Below are 20,117 nucleotides of genomic sequence, written 5' to 3' on the forward strand. Positions count from 1 at the left end.
AAGTAAGGGTGGGGTCATCTAAGATAGCACAAGGGTTAATACATTTATGGGAAACTTCTTCTTTAAAACTGTTATTAGCCCACATGACTAAACCAAATATAAACTGCAGTCATGTTAAATTAGAAAATATAATTACATGTTCATTGTTCACGCAAAAAGTGTCAGAATTAAAGACGTGCACAAAATATTTTTTAGTGTTCCTATTGTCACAAAGACTTAGACAGCATAAAATATGACCCCAATGGTCTAAACGACTTTTAATCAAAAAAAATAATGGCACAACAAAAACTGAACAGTGCTTTTGAATTGCTGAATTTTCTTTAATAATCAGTTTCATAAACAATCCCAGTACAAAAACGAATTGAAACTTTAAAATGGTCAAAACCAAAATAAAGTGCTAAACATATTACTGTCATAATCCAACGTGACAAATTTATATTTACATGCACATTTAAAATCACAAATTTCATGTAAAAAGCCTTTGACTTATTTCTGTTGTTCAAATCCTTTTACATTTTACGAGTCATAAATTTGACAAATAAAACAACCTTGGTACCCTTGTAGTGTACAGTCTACATGTAAACACAGACACAACAAAGTATCACATTTTCTAATGATGGAGTCACTTTAAGAAAAGTTATCAAATTTGACGTTGAAAAAGGATGAATTAAGGTCTTTTTTTCTACAATTAAATATGGTGGGTCAATTTTACCACCAAGACAAAACGGGGTTAAAATATTTCAATTTGTGTGTAATAATTCCAGCCTCTTTCCTGAAAAAAAGGGGGGAAAAAGGCATTTTCACAATATTTCGTCTTTTTTTTTTAAACTTCTCCTGTCCAGCAGCTGAATAAACAGATAAGGCCTCTCATGTTGAAGAGATTTTTTACCGTTACAATTGGTTTATGAATCTTCAGATAAGCAAGGTATACATTTGTAAAAAAATATGTTATATTTGAGGCTAAACTTTATAATAATTATGCTTGTGTGCATTTCTTGTTGGACCGGATGACAAAAACAACCTTATTGTCTTTTCCACACAAGACTTCTGCAGTTATCCTTTATTTTCTTAAGTTGCAAATTTTCGCAAAATTCTTTGTAACATTTTGTCTAGAAAAAAGACATCACTACTGTATGGGTTTACATGTGTGTTTAAGATGAGATATTTGACTAATACTCCTCACGTTCTTCGCATGAAAAAAGTTTCAATCCTGTGTGAGTTTTCATGTGTCTTTTGAGATTAGATACTTGACTAAAGCTTGAACCACATTCTTCACACGAAAAAGGCTTCTCTCCGGAGTGAGTCCTCATGTGTGTTTTGAGATGAGATGCACGACTAAAACCTTTTTCACATTCTTTACAAGAAAAAGGCTTTTCTCCTGTGTGAGATCTCATGTGTGTCTTAAGATTAGATGCATGACTAAAACTTGAACCACACTCTTCACACGAGAAAGGCCTCTCTCCTGAGTGAGTTCTCATGTGTGTTTTGAGATCTGATATGCGACCAAAACTTGTCTTGCATACTATACAGGAAAAAGGCCTTTCTCCTGTATGAGTCTTTATGTGTCTTCTTAGACTAGATATTTCACTAAAACTTTTATCACATTCTTTACAAGAAAAAGGCTTCTCACCTGTGTGAGTTCTCATGTGAATTTTGAACTGAGACCAGTACCCAAAACTTCTCTCACATTCATTACAGACATAATGTCTTTTATCTGACTTAGTTTTCGTGTGGACATACATATTGTTTGCAATTCTACGATTTATATGGGAATATATCTTTTCTTCCACAGATTGTTTGCATTTCTTAACCAAAGTTGCTTTGGATTTTTTTCTAGCATCAGAGTTCCATTGACTTTCTGACATGTGAGAGCTGTCCACACTTTGGACATGGCTTCTGTCTGTCTTCCTCTGATCTCTGTTCTGTGGGTCTGTCTCTTCATCTGTAGTTGATGTTGATTCTTCATGTTGGCTTCCTTCTTCATCCTGACTATCACTTTCATTAAAGCTCTGCTGATTGTTTAGTTCTGCTTTACTGAGATAATTGTCCTCATAAGTAGAAATCTCCATCAAGGTATCAGTCTCCTGCTTCAGATCAAGCTGCTCCTCATCCTGACTGATACAAAGCCATTCCTGCTCCTCTTTAATCTGTAGAGGTTCTGGTTCATCCTGACTATCACTTTCATTAAAGCTCTGCTGATTGCATAGTTCTGCTTTACTGTGTTCATTTTTCTCACATGCAGGAATCTCCATGGAGGTATCAGCCCCATGCTTCAGATCAAGCTGCCCCCCATCCTGACTGACACAGAGCCATTTCTTCTCCTGTTTAATCTGTAGAGGTTCTGATTCCTTCCGCTCTTCTTTAGCCTGTGAGGGTTGGGGTTCCTCCTGTTCCACTCTTAAATTCCTCTGCTGCTTCCAGAGATCCTCCTCTTCGGTCATCCAATGCTGAGGAAGGACTGCAGGAACACAAACACAAGAATGAACCCTTTTATACTCATAAGGCCTTTGTGCATGTTCAATAGTGGTACAACGGATCACAGATGATTCCTAATCTGTATGGATCACCAGCTACGGTTCAGCACACAAGTACAACAGATTGGGTGTATTTTATTCTGGAGGACGATGTATGGTGGATTCTTTTGTTTTAAAAAATACCATTTCTTTGAGGCCATGCTCCTTTTGGGGAACAAGGGATTCCAATATATGTCAAAAGAATTTGAGCCACGGTGCGAAATCCCCTTGCGCAAACATTTCAGCACAAAATTCGTTCCAGAACTATGCATGCAGGAAACTGAACTATCTGTGCCTGAGAGCATAATGAGCTGATATCAGCACACTGACGATTAAGACAACAGAGACGATGTGACCTCTCGCTGACAAGTGTCTGCAAGCACAGATTTTTTTTGTTTAAATGCATCTGGTTAAAACAGTTTTAACCAGATAAATAAATGTTTATGTGGCTGGAGAGCGGTCAAGCCCTGGGGATTTGACCGCGGCCTGGTGGAAAGGGGTGAGGGTTGCCGGGCATGCTTAATTTTGGTCCGATTTAAAAAAAAAAAAACTGATCATCACAAAAAACCAAAAACATCTCTCATCAAAAATCTCTCGTAACATATTTTGCCACTGAATGTTGGGAGTACTTTTTAAACATCCTTATTAGTGTGTGGAATATCACCTCTTAAAAATAAATGCATATTTTAAGAGGGACTCCTGGTGGCCTACTGCTGATTTTTTTTTTGTCTGGAAGTTGTAGCACGTTCTTCCATCTGTTCTTCTGCCCCTGCACTAATCCCTTTGCAAGGAAACATTCAACATACAACGTGTAGCATGCTGCCAAATTTACTTTTAGCGCTCAAGTGATTGAAATGTAACCAACAGATTTCTGTCGATTTTCAAAACCAACTTTTTCAGAATAGAAGATCGTTTAAATATACCGGTAGTCATTTTTCCTCCCTTGACCAAACCGCGGGCGCGGGGGCAGCAGTCTAAAAAAAGATGCCCAGACTTCCATCTCCTCAGCTCCTCTGGGGGGGACCCCCAGGCATTCCCGGGCCAGCTGAGCTGCCTCCAACCCTCCCTGGTCGCTATGATAACGTTTAAACATGCCTTCAAAATAAGTGCATGGAAAATCCGACTCACTACAATGCTGAATGGGGGTGGGAATTTCCCGTTGGGATAAATCTGTATTTTAAGTAGGACTGTCTATTAAATGTAGCTCTCTTTTTTCAGGAGTCAACGGCTCCTCTACTGTCTCCCATCTCTTTTCAAAAAGACTTTGCAAAGACGTTTGTTATTTTACTCATTTCGCTAGCTCCTGGGTTTTATTTTAGCGGTAACATATCACGTGACCGAGACGAGCGCCTTGGCCTGTGTCAAAAGTGACATGGACGGAACAGAGAATCGGGCAGTTTTTCAAAATAAAACATCTTTTAGATTCCAAAATAAATAAAACGAAAGTCATGCAAGTTATTTATTCTTTCTGTGCGGCCCGGTACCAAATGACTCGGGGGGTGGGGGGGGGTGGGGGTGTTGGGGACAGCTGCGCTACCATATGTTTAAAACTACAAATACAAGTAAATGTGTGAATTTTGTGCAATTTCAACACTTTTGAAGTACAATAAATCTTTGAATCTTTGTAAATAACATTGTTATGCCGTTTGCTAATAAATGATGAGTATTTCTTAGCATTAATGTGACTTCTGGTGCTGCTTTGTTTTGCTGATGGTCTTGTCTGGTTGATACGTGGTGAGTTTAAGCTTCATGCAGGTGTTGAGACTTCCATTTGTTAAACATGATCGTAGGTTGGTCTGAATGTTCTATATGTTACTGCTGCTCTCAGTGACTATTTTTTTCTCTCCCTCTCTCAGCGACTTTTACCAGTATGTTTTTTTAACCTGTTAGTGCTGTTATTACCATATTGCTGCCATGTTACTGCCGCGTCACAGGCACTGTTTGGAAAGAAAAGCTCAGGTATATTATTAAAACTTTGAAAACTCTTTCTGTGTACCGTCTTTCTTTGTAAATATATCATGTGTTGAACCTTTCCTGCGATTACTTTTTTTTTCTGATGCTGGTCAGAAAATGCAGGGAAGATCCTCTTCGCCAAAGGCGGGTCTTCCTTTGGATGTCCACTTCCCTGTTCGGACCCTCAGAGCCTCCAGAGAGGGTTAATAAAGAATCATTTACCATTGTTCTGGGGGAAACCTTTTATTACAGTTCCCCTCCACTCTGTATATCAAACATGAATGCACACCCCCAACACACTTCTGCTGCATGCTCTCCCTCTTTCTTACACACACGCGGTTTCAGCACATATACATCCTCATTCTACAACACATTTCAATGTGGGCACATGCAGCTTACAGAAAGGTGCGGCTTATGTATGTACAAAATGGATTATCCTTTAAAAATATAATGGGTGCGGATTGTAATCAGGTACACTTAGATTTTCCCAAAAAAAGTCAACCCTGCAAAGCTTTCTGGGGATACCTTTGCAAGCAAAGTCACAACCAAGAGGAATTTGTGACTTAAGTTGAAGGAGAGATGGCCTCCTACCAGGCAGGGGCAGTTATTCCAATTGATGGGGATCCACCAGAATGGTGGAAAAAGAACGAGTGCAATTACACCCATGCAGCCAGGATAGCTCACACTGTGCTTACCACACCTGTCCCAAGTGAGAGGCCACTTTCAGCAGCAAGGGACAAAGTTTCTGGAAAGAGGTCTACACAAGAAAATGTAGACAGCCTTACATTTTTTAAAAATAAAAATGAAATTGTATATTTGTGAGTTTTTTTTGTTTTTGTTTTTTTACACACAATGCCCCATATTACACTTTGATATTTGAATTTATGGGCAACTTACATACCGTACTGTCTTCCACATAAACAAACTGTCGTCTCAAAGTAGATCACATGCAGGTGTGGACACCCCTGGTTTACGCGATCGGCTGTGGAGCCCAGCACTGGCAAAGTGCGGCAGGAGAAAGCTGTATTATTATCTCTTTTATTTAATTTTCAACATTATTTCTCCGTTATTGGATCAGAAACATTCTAAAAAGTTCCTTTTTTAATGTAATAAATAAGCCTAAATATGCATTCCCAAATTTTAACTATGTTTCCTGACTCGTATATGCCTGTGACCTTGAGACGTATTTTTGAAAGTGAGTTGAGAGGGGAAATTTAGTATTCAAGACAAGAACAGTTGTATTCAAAACAGACACGCTAAATGGAGAACTAAAAAGTATGAACATTTTTTCGGCAACATTGTGCAAAAAGTATCAAATCGCACACAATTTTATTTTTATATAAATGTTTCTTATTCACAATTTACTTACCCCATGAAAAGCAGACTTCCTGTTAAGATGTAAAGATTTAAGTACGCCCTTACTCAATGTGATAAAGTTATAGTGTTTGTTTTTAGGATGTGTATTTACAAGGTGCTTTACTGTACGCTGATGACAGTGATGTCTGGTTCTGCAGCCGAGCTGCATATGTGCAATGTTTAACGTGTATGGCAGACTCCTTGATCTGAGGAGCATCTTCTGGATCTTTCTGTTATACATAAATATGCCTGTTAGCACAAAAGATAAAGTGGCTCTGCATTGCTCCATCACACCAAGAGGGTACGGATGGAGATACTGTTCCCTTAATCCCTCTACGGGTTATGGGCTCAGGCGGACGTCTCACCGGTACGGAGATGAATGAATGAACGCCGAGTATCAAGCGGATTCCTTAAGCTTCTGAACGAAACTTGCCAAGTATTCAAGCTACCGTTCGAAGAAAGGTTAGAGAAATGAAAGCGAGAGCTAACCAGAAGTTTGCTAAAAAAAGAGTTAACTGAGCCCAAAAAAGGCGCTGAAAGCAATGAGCAAACTAGCAACATGGCTAACAGATCAGCAAGCCTTCAAACAGCACCGTTAGTATTTGACGGTTCAGACGAAAAATATAAACCTTTCTTCGGATATTTACACAGCTTGAAGCTCAAAGAAACGATCCTTAATGAGCCTATGACTGAGGAGCAAATAGCTAGTGATCAAAGCAAGAACCACTACGCGGAGCTAATAAGGTTGATAACGATAAGAGCTTGTCGCTCGGACAAAGGCAGAGAAGCTCTGAAGATTCTGAGAGACCACTACTCGGGGAAGAGTAAACCCAGAATAATAAACCTCTACACAACGCTAACGAGGTAGAAGATGACCGAAAATGAGTGCATGACAGGCTACATTATAGGGGCGGGAAACACGACCACAGCTCTTCGTGACCCCAGTGAAAATATGAGTGACGGACTGCTCATTGTCATGATCCTAGGTGGACCCCCCGACTCATTTAATCCACTTGCCATGCACATAACTCAGAATGAAGATAATGTAACCTTCACAGACATCAAGGAGGCTGAGGTTCTATGAAGAGGCAGCAAAATGAGCAAGACAGAATAAAAAGACGGCTTGATGAAAACCTACACAAAACAAGAACAGACGAAAACTAAAGGACACACCTACCAAAGAAAAGAAGAAGAGGCTGATGGTGGACAAAGGTGGAAATAAAGAGGACAAATAGCAAAAAAGTGCAACCAAAAGCTGTGGTGCACCTTTTGCAAAAGTAACACACATAAAGAGAGCATGTAAGAAGAAAAGGAGACAAGATGAGACGTCCGGAAGGTAACGGAGATCATGAGTGGAAGCACAGACCACTTCTTCAAGGCCAAAGCAGAGACACCAGCAAGCAAAGTGAAGATGAAGGGCACCATGGTCGACGCAGGCGCTACATCCCACATGTGAATGGCATCAGGAAATTCACCGACTTTGACGAGTCTTTTAAACCAGAGAGGCACACAGTGGAGCTAGCCGACGGGACAAAGGTAAAAAGGAAAAAGGTCAATGGTACAGCGCAGCACAGAGGAACAGCGTTGATAAACCGAGTAAACTGCACTGGACAGCAGCACTGGGCGTATCTTAGAGATGCCCTCTTCATGCCAACGTATCCCCATGACACCTTCTCGATGGCAAGGGCAACAAATTGGGGGACAACCATCACATTCAAGAAAGGTGACAATGACAAATGTAAAGCTGTTCACGATATTCAAGGTTGGCATGAAATCATGGGTCATTGCAATTTTGAAGATATGAGAAAGTTGCAAGGTGTGGTGAAAGGAATCGAAGTAAAAGGGGATATACATAAACAGATGAACCCATGCAGACTGTGTACAGAAGGTACACAAAATAGGGAACCAGCTAGAAAGGCTGAAAAACCACTACAACTAGTACATACAGATCTAGCTGTTCCTGTGCAAACTAGTTTAGATGGGTACAGATACGCACAGTCTTTTACTGATGACTACACGGGTACCATTTTTGTATACTTTCTTAAAGCAAAAGTAATGCAGTTTGTGCAACTGAAAAGTTCATAGCTGATGTAGCACCATACGGTGAAATAAGGTGCATTTGTTCTGATAATGGGACTGAATTTACAAATCAAGATTTTCATGCACTTATGACCAAAAACACAATCAGACACAAGAAGTCTGCGCCATAGTCACTTAATAAAAATGGTACAGCAGAAAGGGGCTGGCGTACCCTTTTGGAATGAGCAGATGTTTACTGATGGAAAGCGGGTTGCCAGGTAAGTTCTGGAACTATGCGATGCAGACAGCAGCTTATATAAGGAGCAGGTGTTACAGCAGACGCACAAAGAAAACAGCGTATGAGATGTTAACAGGAAAGCAACCAAATATTGCTAACATGTATAAATCTGGCTCCACATGTTTGGCTTACAAACTAGAAAAGGGAAGTTTGAGTCAAAAAGTAATTAAGGAGTTTTTGTTGGATATGACAAGTATAGCCCAGCTTACCTAGTCTCCTACCCGAATGAGAATCAAGTCCAGAAACATAGGCTGGTATTAATTAATTCATTATCTAATCTTTTTGTCCCTTTCAGGGTCAAGGGGCTCCTGAAGCCTATCACGGCGACACGCAGGCGAAAGCTGAGGAAACCCTGGACAGTTCGCCAGTCAGGGCCAACATATGCTGGTAAAGTTCATTAATAGGGCTACAAGTGAACAAGAAACACAAACACCAGAGCCATTTTTGGAGTGTGTTGATGGGATGTGTCCTAGAGATACAAATGATGATGATCCAGCAGAGATGGACAAAGAAACAGGTAAAAATCTTGACACTGACTGAGAGGTTCCTGAAACTCTCTCAAAAGAGACAGAACAATCCTGTGTGGAGAAACCCCGGGAGACAGCTCAAAGAAAGAATCCAACACGAACCAAAAAGAAACCGGCTTATCTCCAAGACTTTGACACTGAATGTAATGACAATCTCCAAATGTGTGTAGATTTCTGTTACAGAGCAGTATGTGATCTCCCCAATACCTACCAGGAAGCAGTAGCATCAGCAGAGTCAGAGCAATGGAAGTATGCTATGGAGGAAGAAATGAAGTCACCGATAGACAACAATACTTTCACCCCTACCAAAGCAGTGGGGGGAAGGTGGGTCTATACTCTTAAAACTGACACTAACGGAGCGGATAGATATAAAGCAAGGTTTGTGGCTAAAGGCTAAAGCCAGAAAGAACGGACAGATTTCAGTGAGACTTTCTCACCCACTGCAGACATGACAGATGTGAGAGTAGTGATGCAAAAACCACCATAGGCAAGTTAAATCCAACACCAAATGAATGTCAAGACAGCCTATTTCCATGCTCCAATAGACTGTGAAATATTGGTGGAACAACCAGAACGTTTCGAAATGAAGATAAAATCAGTGCAAAACTGGTTGAAACAACAATCAGGTTGAAACTGGCACTTATTACTGCACAAGCATTTGACTGAAAATGGTTTTGAACAGAACCCCGCTGATCACTGTCTGTATAGGGAAAGGGAGAATGAGAAAGTAAATCTTGTGATTTGGGTTGATGACCTTATTCTAGCTGGAAGTATTTTAGATTTTCATCTAAGGCAAAAACCAATTCAAAATGTCACAGAGACGATGATAAGATCTTAGAAAGGTTTGGAATGGAAGACTACAAACCAAGTCTTGTGAACAGAAACTGGTCTATTCTGACAACGGCAAGAAGATGGCAGATGTAAGAAAGTACAGAGAAGCAGTAGGACGTCTAATCTACTTGTCAGCTTGTACTAGGCCGGACCTGAGTTTTATTGTGAGCAGATTCTGGGCAATTGGGAGATCCTACCACTGGAACAATGCTAAACATGTTCTCAGGAATCTTAAAGGTACTCTGAAAAAGGAATTATGCTTTGCCAAAAACTCTTTAGGTATGCTAGGCCTCCAGGTTTATTGTGACACTGACTGGGCATCTAATAAAGAGGATAGGTGCAGTGTTTCAAGATATTGTGTGAGTCAGAGTGAGAAAGGCTCGCTCATTTCTTGGAAAACAAAAAGGCAGCCTACAGTGGCACTCAACATATGAAGCAGAATACATACCTCTAGACAGCAGCTTCACAAGAAGTCTTTTTTTTAGAGAAGTTACTCACTGGCCTAGATGGGTGCAGCTATGCAAAGACTAAAGTAGTCAAAGACACATCAAGGCACCATAGCGCTTGCTAAAAATCCTGTTAACAGTCAAAGGTGCAAGCACACTGACAGCAAACACCATTTCATCAGAGAGATCATGACAAGTGGTAAAGTTCTGTTGAACTACTGTCCAACTGATAAAATGACTGCTGATGTGATGACTAAGCCAGCACCAAAGCTGAAATTATAAAGGTTTTACCAGAATTTGTTTGGTTTTTAATTTGTTAATGTTCAACTGATAAAGTGAATCAAAATGTAACGCAGTGAGCTAAGTTCGAGTGGGGGTGTTAAGATATAAAGATTTCAGTGTTATGGTAAATTTAGAGAATGTTTGTTTATAGCAGTGTTTTTCAACCTTTTTTGAGCCACGGCACACTTTAACCTTGACAAAAATCCTGCGGCACACCAGCATCCAAAATTTTAAAGTATAAAGAAACTCTATAGTCTGTATTGATCTACAGCCCCTCCGCAATCTCATGTGCATTTTTGGGATAATTATTGTGGCAGAAAAAGCTGGAAGCTGCAGCTGTTTTTTCTAAAAGATGTAATAAAAGTTAAGTTAGGAGACTTAAAAACTGATGTGTGTTCGTTGTGGTTTCAAGACTTTTAACAACGAAGACTCATTGTCACTTTAACCCAATGCATCATGGAAGATGTCGTGTGAAAACTGCCGTAGATCATTTGTCTGAGCTTCATTGTTTTGTTCACTTGTTCCACGGTCTGACACCGGATTCTGTGGAAAGCTACACCGCTAAAGACGAGCTTTAGCTGGTATTTTTGTTGGAATTAAGCGACTTTATGAGCAGAATCGGAACAAGGAAGTGAAGACTTTAACCCAGGGGTCGGGAACCTTTTTGGCCGAGAGAGCCATAAACGCCACATATTTTTAGATGTAATTTTGAAAGAGCCATTCAATATTGAAGTGTCCCTTTCCCACACTGAGGCACGGAGACTTAACTTCTTTTGAGGTTATTTATTCTGGTTACTGTAGACCTGCAACAGACGCCGTACAATTAATTCATTAACTCCTCAATCTCTCCCGTCGAGACAAGAGCGCTTCTCCCAACCTTTTCTTCCCTCCCATTTCCCTTATTCGGCCCATAGCTGAACCCCATTGGTCCAAACTCCCCAACGACAGGCTGAGCGACAAAACTAAGGGCCAATAAGATCTCGGCATGATGCATTCCTTGAACTCCGGAACTTATAACGCGACCCAACAGCCACCACGTTAAACTCAGTCCGCTACAATATGTTTAAAACGAAATATACAAGTAAATGTGTGCATTTGATGTAATTTCGACATTTTTAAAATACAATAAGTCTGTGGACTCTTTTTAATAACATTGTTATGCTGTTGCTAATAAATGATGAGTATTTCTTTGCATTAATGCGACTTCTGGTGCTGCATGGTGGTTTTGCTGATAGTCTTGTCTGGCTGATACGTGGTGAGTTTAAGCTTCATGCAGGCGCTGAGACTTCCATCCGTTAAACGTGATCGTATGTTGGTCTGAATGTTCTTTAGATGTGACAAAGATGCATACGTGGAGCCAAACACATACTCACGCTGCAGTGAGTGACAGGTTGTGTTTTAATTTATGACAATGTACCCACTACCCCCCCCCCCCCTTTCTTCCTCACATCCCGTTCCTGCGACTGCTCGCTCTTTCTCAGAGACGCAAGCGTGCAGTTGCAGGGACGGCAATTCACAGGATTCAGGCTGTTACAAACTCGAAACTCGAAACAAACTAGATAATAGTAAACTGATAGTGCTGGCGTAGATATTTTTTCTCCAAGCACCGCTAACACTGCGTGCCCCTCTGGCATCGCATCGCGCTCGAGAAGGACTGGTCTAATGAAAAAAAGATTTTATAATTAAACATTTGTCTGCGAGCCAGATGTGACCACCAAAAGAGCCATATATGGCTCGCGAGCCATAGGCTCCCTACCCCTGCTTTAACCACTTCTGATTGGTCAGACTGATGGCATGTGATTTAGCTTTCAAGAATGATTGGTGGAGACAGTTAAAGGGGCGGTACTTTTCCCAAAATAGTTAAAACTACGGGTAAATCGCGGTCCCGTCATTCTTATCAAAGTGTCTTTAATAGAATCAAATAAACACAAAGAAAAACGTATTTTATGATCTTTCACATTCCTAACTACTCAGTGTTTTATCAGGGCCTGTTTGAATGAAAAAAGAGCTGATATCCTGGAGATGGAAAATGTTTTTAGATCAGTTAATGAGGACAATATCCCAAGGCACACTAGTGTGCCGCGGCACACTGGTTGAAAAACACTGGGTTTATAGGACGTGTTCATAAAAGGTGCTTTACGGTGTGGGTACCAGATGTTCTCGGGTTGCCGGATGTTCTCGGGGTCCTTCGACCAATGATGACGTCACACTATTTGATTGGCTGTAAGTTGCCACGACCAATGAGTTAACGTCGCTAAGTTTTTTAAAAACTTTATTGACAATTGCGGTATCATACATTAACAATGACATTAACGTTAACAACGAACAATAACAATATAATGAAAATTGCTTCGAAGATCAGTCACCATTGCCAAACATAACATATTAACATAGAAAATAAAGAATAGAGGGGGGAAAAGAAACAATGAACATAACACACAAATAAATAAAACCATAAGTAATATAACGGAACATAGAAAAAATCTAAATAGTCTAATACTAGTTAAGTTAGGGGTACTCGTGAAGTTTGTATTTCTGAACAAAACAATTTCAAGCCATTCTTCTTTTTCATATAATGAAGTGATTGAAAGTAAAAACAGAGCTCTTTATTAAATGTTATAAAAAGTGGTTTGGTCTTCAAAACTTGACCTCACCAAGATGGCGGTGCTCTCCTCCCATGAGAAACCACGTGATGTCTCTTCTAGTGATATAACTCATTGGAAGGACCCCGAAGGACCCCGAGAACATCCGGTACCCACAACGGTGAGCTGATGAGAGCAATCTGTGGTTCTGCAGCCGAGCTGCGCATGTGCAATCATGTTAAACGTGTATGGCGGACTCCCTGATCCGAGGAGCATCTTCTGGATCTTTCTGTTATGAATACATATGTCTATTAGGCACAAAAGATAAATTGGCTCTGAGTTTCTCCCTGAGGATACGGATGCAGATACCATTCACTCCATCACTCTGCACTTCCCATCATCCACCTATATTATGTGCTTTCCCTCTCGCTAGTTACAGCCGCTCACAAGCACAACCCAGCATTACCGTTGCAGCAAAAGTGGTGAACAGTATCGGAGCCATCCATCCGTACAGTTTTTAGCTAAAATGCCAGTTCTGAAGAGGGAAACAAAGACGTTAATGGATCTATTTGCAGGTGGATGCAGTAAACAAACCTGCTATGTGTAGCTGAAGCTGCGGGTTCCAGCTGCTATCCAGCAGTCTGCGGGGACGACAGAGCTCCTCCTCGTTCTGGACAATGGTTCCTTTAACAGCAGAAAGTTGTTCTCTGACAGAACCTTCCTGAGGTTCTGAAGACATGGTTCCTGCTCCGATCTTCAGCTCCAACTCCCACAAACACCGCCGTCCTCTTCACTGCAGCTCCGATCGATCATCTGCTAGTCTCACAATCACAGCAATCCACGTTGTCTTTCCGTTCAACACTTCTTCATTCATTTACGACACTTTGGAAAATGCTGAGAGTTCCCAAACGAACCACGTATCGTCCCTTCTGTCCAAAAACCTCACAAACGTCCCAACAAAACACAATCGTCCTCTCAACACAAGCTAACGCTGCTAGCCTGCTAACAAGCTAACGCTGCTAGCGCCTCGCGCTGTTCTTCTGTGGTTTTTGGCGTCTTGCAAACAGCTTTATGGTGCATTAGCGCCGCCAGTCGGTGTGAAGTATCAACCTCCACCTCCAACACTAACACTAAACGTCAGTTATAATGTACCGTACTCTGTCAAAAATCCAATCAAATGTTTGTGACTCAATTCCGTATTTACAATACAATATTTATTCTATATAGAGATACATTGTTTAAAATGACTAAACTGCAGCTGAAAAAAAAAGAAGAAACAGAAGTTTAAAAAATCAATTTGTCTTAAATAATGGTTTGGAGCATCAGAGTCTGTAGACAGACGATCATGATGATCAGATGTTTGCAGCTGCTGCAGCTTTCAGCCTGGAGCTTCTTCAGATGAAACAGTGATGCTGGAAACAGCCTGGAGATGTTGTGAGTCCATCACAGGGTTTGGTCTAAAGCTCCAGTGCAGCCTCTCACCTCCTCCACCTTCCTCTTTGAGGCAGCAGAAGCTCCTCCTCTTCTTCAGCTGGATGATGCTGTCCTCCACCTGCAGCTGGACTATGACATCATCACTGACCATGTGGCCTAATGGACAAGGCGTCTGACTTCGGATCAGAAGACTGAGGGTTCAAGTCCCTTCATGGTTGGAGACATAAATCAAAGACATTAATTCTTTTGAAGTAAGCAAGCAATCTGTGCTGGTATGATTCTTTGTGATTCACTTCTACGTCACAGTTTGATTAAATTCATAAAACTCCAACAACAAATCCAGTTCTAAAAAATGGCCATAGTAATGAGTCTGTCAGAAATGTCAAATAGTGGATGGAAGTGCAAAGTAAAAGAAAATGACAACAAATAAGGTTGGGAGATGTCCCTTAAATTGGCCGTTGACGATGTTTGCTGTCAACCATCGGGATGGACGATAATATCGTCGTGAAGGGGGGGGGGGTATTTTTAATTTTTCGTTCCTATATAATTGCTATTCGTTATTTTACTTTATTACTTTATTTATTTTATTTCCCAACTAATGACTCATCCGCAATGATCCAGTATAACCTGAGGGAAGTGGCTTCAACAAAAGAAGTAACAAACAAAATAGAAAAGAAGTAGTCCGCTCCCCCACTTAAATAGTCAAGTGGACCGGCGGAGCGCGGATTTACAGCTTTGTGTTTGAGGGGAAAGGGGGAAGGGGTGCTTTGTTACATGAGCGGTATGTGTGGGAGATTTAGGACTGCGATCCGTCCCGCAGCTCTAGGGGTACGAGCTACTGAACTCAGAACCGGGTCTAAAAGTGTGTGTCTGAGCACAGCTTGGACCGTCAGCACTCACACACAGTGGCGGTGTGTGCTTCAAAGCAGAAATGTCGCTCAGTCCTTAGAAAACGTTCAAACAATCACGTGGATTTGTGTTTTGAGTCGTGTCCCGACAAAATAAAGGCTGATGTTATTCCTACATGTTTACGTGCAGCCAGGATGCAGATTGCAGCACCACCCAAAGCTAATGTTGTTAGCCCGTGTGAGCATACTGCTAATTCCGGCTTCTTTCTGGCTCAGATCTTCAACAGAAAAAGCGTTGACCACACGGATTAAAATTAAAATGATGAGCGAACAGGCGCTTCATAATAATTGTAACATTATTAAAAGCACGTTTAGAAGATCGTCTCTTATATTACGGAGCTGACATATATATGTATATAGCCGCTCGGCGGAAGTCATATCCTCAGTCATTCCGGTTTGTCAAACCCTACTGCACATGTGCGAATGATTTATTCCGACCGAAAGTGTGACCCATGTGAACGTTTGTTATATTCTGAAAACATTTTTCTGTGACCATGTACACGGTTGGATTCTAATCCGACCATTGATCCTATCAAGATATTTCTCACATGTAACCGCGGCTTATGGTGTCGACTTCAACGCCAAAATGTACATGATTTCGTCTCTGTCACCGAAACAACACATTGCGCTTCGCCGATTTCTGGAGTCACCATGGAAACGCATGGTGAAAAAAAGAGAACGCTACACTTAGGCTAGACGGAGTCTGAGATTTTAATGACGGTGTATGAAGATTATATGTCCATCAAAAAAGTAATACGGCTGAATCATCAGTAAAAGAAAGAGTTTCTGCTTGTAGGAAAAGAACAGACAAAGTAATCGCAGGAGTTTCTGATCTTATTTCCATTTTCCTTGTGACGCATACATATATATATCACTGGCCAATCACCGTGTCCCTGTGACCAAGGTCTAACAACAAGACCAATGATTGGCCAGTGATTGGCAGCAAAGCACGCTGGGAAACGGGACGTACTGCTATTGTTGTTATGCTACAAGCTAAAGGTAAGTGCTTTAGGCGAAGCATCCAGCTTAATATGATATTTTTCAGATTTTCATCGAGAAAATAACAGATCGACCATTCTTGCTTTTATTTTTACCCCTATTGAATGCTCACAGAGACACGGAAGTAGCGGCAGGAAGCGGCTTTTGCAGCAAGATGACTGAGGGCGTACCAGATCATCATGTGAATGAACGTGAATACGATGGATGCTTTTGTGCTTTTTGAAATAAATAAATCTGTTCTCTAAACATCCTCCGTGTCTTCAATGCAATGTAATGAGACACACACAGAGAGAAATGTGAAGGTATCTGCTGTAAATCTATGACGTAAATTAATAACAGGAAATGATCGGCTAGTCAGTTAGCATGGAGCCTAATAGCCTTCGAATGTAAAGATACTGACTGCTAAAGTTAATAAAAGACAAGTCCTGAATATTATTATTCCTATTCGACCCTAAACTACAATATCAGCTGTCTGACAACAGACCAGCCAGTTGCCCAAATGCCGGCATACATGATCAGAGAGCTCTGCGGCGGAGCTAGTAGTAGCCTAGCAGGAGCTATCGTATGACAAAGCAGCCTAGTTATCATAAATCTTTTGATATTTTTCTTATATTCATTGAGACGGTAATAAAGTGATCATTTTTGTTTTTAATGTTCCTTTTTTGAACGAATATGGGTCACAGAGACACGGAAGTTACCGCTGAAAGCGGCTTTTGCCGGCGTACAGAGAGCATATCCGCGTGAATGACTTATGGCGTGAATAATTATTGCGTTCGAACGGATTAATTATTGCGTTCGAACGACATAAGTATTGCGTTCGCACGAGTTAATCATTTCGAGGGAACGGAATAGTATTTTGAGGGAACGCAATAGTATCTTGTGGGAACGGAATAGTATTTCATGCGAATGACATAATAACCTGTGGGAACAAGATATTAATCTGTGGGAACAAGATATATTTTTATATCTTAATGTCAGGACACGGGCTCCGTAGTGATAAGAGGTAGAGGTGCTAAATAAACTCATCATCCTCTCATTCACTCTCACTCATGGTGCAGAGACGCAAGCATAGTAGGACAAAATAACTCGGCAAAACACTGTAAAACAGCTAAACAACTAAACACATTTTGTCACAAAGCCACACTTAAACCCAAATCCGTCCAGACAGGCAAAGGGAATGGTATCCCACAATCCCTTGCGGTGCAGATCTAACAGCAGCACCAAAGTTACACCTACTTGATTGAATTAATTTGAATAAAAGTAAAATAACTGTCTGAAAACTACATGTTATGTTTAAACTGACTTAACAATGATTTATCTTAACTAAAGCAAATAATTAAGTTAGATCAAAGTAAAAAAGTTTATCTTTCCAACATCCATATGTGGTCTTATCACCCTCTCATGGTGGAAAAAGTTTCATCTGAGCTTCTTCATCCACTAAATCATCTTCAAATGGACACGCCATGCTGCTTCACCTCTCTGAAAACAAACTAATCTTCAACTAAACCTGCTCCGGACCAGGTTAAGTTCAGAGCATGAGTTGCTATGGCAACTTGACCTACCCTGAAACATACTTCCATTTCTGGAACCTAAAGTTGAGGTTATCAACTTCCTTAGCCTCAAACTTACCGTGGGAGCTAGCATAACCTGCTTTCTGGAATACCCCCCTGGGCTTAGATAGGTGGGAGTTTTGTTCGTTATTTTGGCCTTGAATCCCCCGGAAGCCTTTTGCTTCACTTTTAAGTTCTTGTTGGTTTTTATTCATTAATTTGTAAATAAATTTGTTATTAGTATGGGACATTCATTTGGTGTTTTTGTTCATTTAGATTTGGTGGCCAAAACATTTAATTTTTGTGTAGTGCCCCTCTAGTTACCGCTAGTCCAGAAATGGGCGTAACAAAGGTAAAAAAAAAGAAGAGTGACTTAGTTCACACATCAACAAATAGTCCGCACACAACTATTTACAGATTGGAAGTATATTCGTATATTAATGATGGAAGATTTATCTTACAAGACGTATGCACACAGATATGTAAACACGAGATTTGCATTGCCAATATTCTTGAATTGGAGGGTAAAAACAATCCCCATGCCATATTTGTACAAAAGTGAATAGGCAGGGGGGTTAAATGAATGTGTGCTTCTTAGAGTGCACCTTGATCACATTGAATTCTCCAGCAAAGTCAGGAGGCCCGGCACCCCACACCCCAGAGCTAGGGGTAGCAGTCGGGCAGTCGCAGCCCGGCTGATGCAGGCATCCAAGAGCCCCACCGCCAGACAAGGACCATGGGAGCAACCAACATCATTTGTTGTTGTTAAATAAAAGACAGTCAGCCTTAAAAGCTCAACCTTTAATGAAAAATCCATAGTTGCAGGACTTCTTACAAATAAAAATCGTATTACAAATAATGTTTAAAAATAATTTCTAAACAATTTAGAAGTTTAAGACCTCTTTGACATGTAATTTAAATTATTTAGAAAAGCCCAACAATAAGTCAATAGGAAGTCAAAAACAATAATAAATAATAACAATATTTACATAATAAGTCAATAATAAATTATAATTATAATAAATCAATAGTAAGTCAATGAATAATAATAAGACAGTGGCTCAGGTGGTTGAGCGGGTCGTCCAATGATCGAAGGGTTGGCGGTTCGATCCCCGCTCCCACCAGCCAAAATGTCGTTGTGTCCTTGGGCAAGACACTTCACCCTCCTTGCCTCCAGTGTGGCTCCACTGGTGTGTGAATGTGTATGAATGATCCTGGTGATGGTCGGAGGGGCCGTAGGCGCGAACTGGCAGCCACGCCTCTGTCAGTCTGCCCCAGGGCAGCTGTGGCTACAACCGTAGCTCACCATCACCAAGTATGGATGAGGAGTGAATGAATAATGGGGAGTGAATGAATAATGGACACAATGCAAGCGCTTTGGGTGTCTTGAAAAGCGCAGATAAATCCAATCCATTATTATTATTATTAAGAAGAAATAACAATAAATCAACAATACGTCAATAAATAATAACAATAAATAAATCAATAGCAATTCAAAAATGACAAATAACTAATAAGTCAATAAATAATAATAAATCAATAATAAGTCAATAAATAATAATAATAACAAATCAGATTAAGAAATTGAATGAATCAATAATAATAATAATAATAATAATAATAATAAAAAGTCAACAAAAAGTTAACAATAGATTTAGATTTACCATAAAAACACACATACACACACAAACCAAAGTAAAACAATAGATTTATACTGATTCATGTGAGTGATCAATTTGGTGTAACACAGATGGTATGGTGTCAGGTTTCAAGCAAACAGTCTGGCCTCTCAACAAAATGTGTTTCCCCAAAATGTTTTGAACATGTCCAGACTGTATTGCTAGTTGGTAACCACAGTGATCCATCTGGGTTAACTCTTTTGATAGCGAAGGCCCACTTTTTCCTTCAGTCTGAATCCATTGGAAACCTTCAGAAAAGTTCAGTCACTGAGTCAGAAATGTATAAATCTATATTACTATAATAGCCTAGCATGCTGTTTGCGGGTTTAGCAAAAATAAAGTTTACATTTATGTCGACAGCAAATTATATGTAAATCATGCAGCATGTTGATAATAGCCCTGCAGCATTAAAATAAAAATATTATAGTATTTACCTGTGAAATGTTCTGCCTTTCTCCTTTTGGACTCGTTTCTCTGATTTTGGTAGTTGAAACCCGCACAATGAACTGGTATTATGCAAAATATCTGTTTCACATGCATGCACTGCAGTAGTAACTTGACCTCACCAAGATGGCGGTGCTCTCCTCCCATGAGGAACCACGTGATGTCTCCTCTAGCGATATAAGTCATTGCTTCGGCGGTTAGCAGGCTAGCAGTGTTAGCTTGTGTTGAGAGGACGGTGGTGTTCTGTTGGGACGTTTGTGAGGTTTTTGGACAGAAAGGACGATACGTGGTTCTTG

The 20,117-nt window shown here is 40.4% G+C and overlaps 3 protein-coding genes and 1 non-coding gene across 9 annotated transcripts in view; 2 read left to right on the forward strand and 2 right to left on the reverse strand.

The window, feature by feature from the left end:
• LOC110013798 (gastrula zinc finger protein XlCGF28.1) overlaps positions 1–20,117 on the reverse strand; it is a 989,290-nt gene that overhangs the window by 910,397 nt on the left and 58,776 nt on the right. The window contains exons 1-2 of one of the 5 annotated variants that reach the window (XM_023962632.1): positions 13,402–13,865; positions 300–2,458 (exon numbers count right to left, since the gene is read on the reverse strand). The exons of 2 other annotated variants lie outside the window; for them this stretch is intronic. In XM_023962632.1, the coding sequence (XP_023818400.1) occupies positions 1,170–2,458; positions 13,402–13,546 (1,434 nt within the window). In that variant the 5' untranslated portion in view covers positions 13,547–13,865 and the 3' untranslated portion in view covers positions 300–1,169. Of the gene's footprint in view, positions 1–299; positions 2,459–13,401; positions 13,871–20,117 lie in introns of those variants that run through there. 2 more of the 5 variants (XM_023962629.1, XM_023962633.1) reach the window with 2 other exon arrangements.
• Positions 1–20,117, forward strand: part of LOC101169839 (NLR family CARD domain-containing protein 3) — a 1,010,604-nt gene that overhangs the window by 779,102 nt on the left and 211,385 nt on the right. The window lies entirely within an intron of this gene.
• The window catches only part of LOC105355408 (NACHT, LRR and PYD domains-containing protein 12-like), a 768,227-nt gene that overhangs the window by 465,347 nt on the left and 282,763 nt on the right, over positions 1–20,117 (reverse strand). The window lies entirely within an intron of this gene.
• Positions 14,387–14,459, forward strand: trnar-ucg. Its single transcript has one exon. It is a non-coding gene; the product is annotated as a tRNA-Arg (tRNA).

Source organism: Oryzias latipes, chromosome 2 (assembly GCF_002234675.1).
Source record: "Oryzias latipes chromosome 2, ASM223467v1".
NCBI lineage: Eukaryota > Metazoa > Chordata > Actinopteri > Beloniformes > Adrianichthyidae > Oryzias > Oryzias latipes.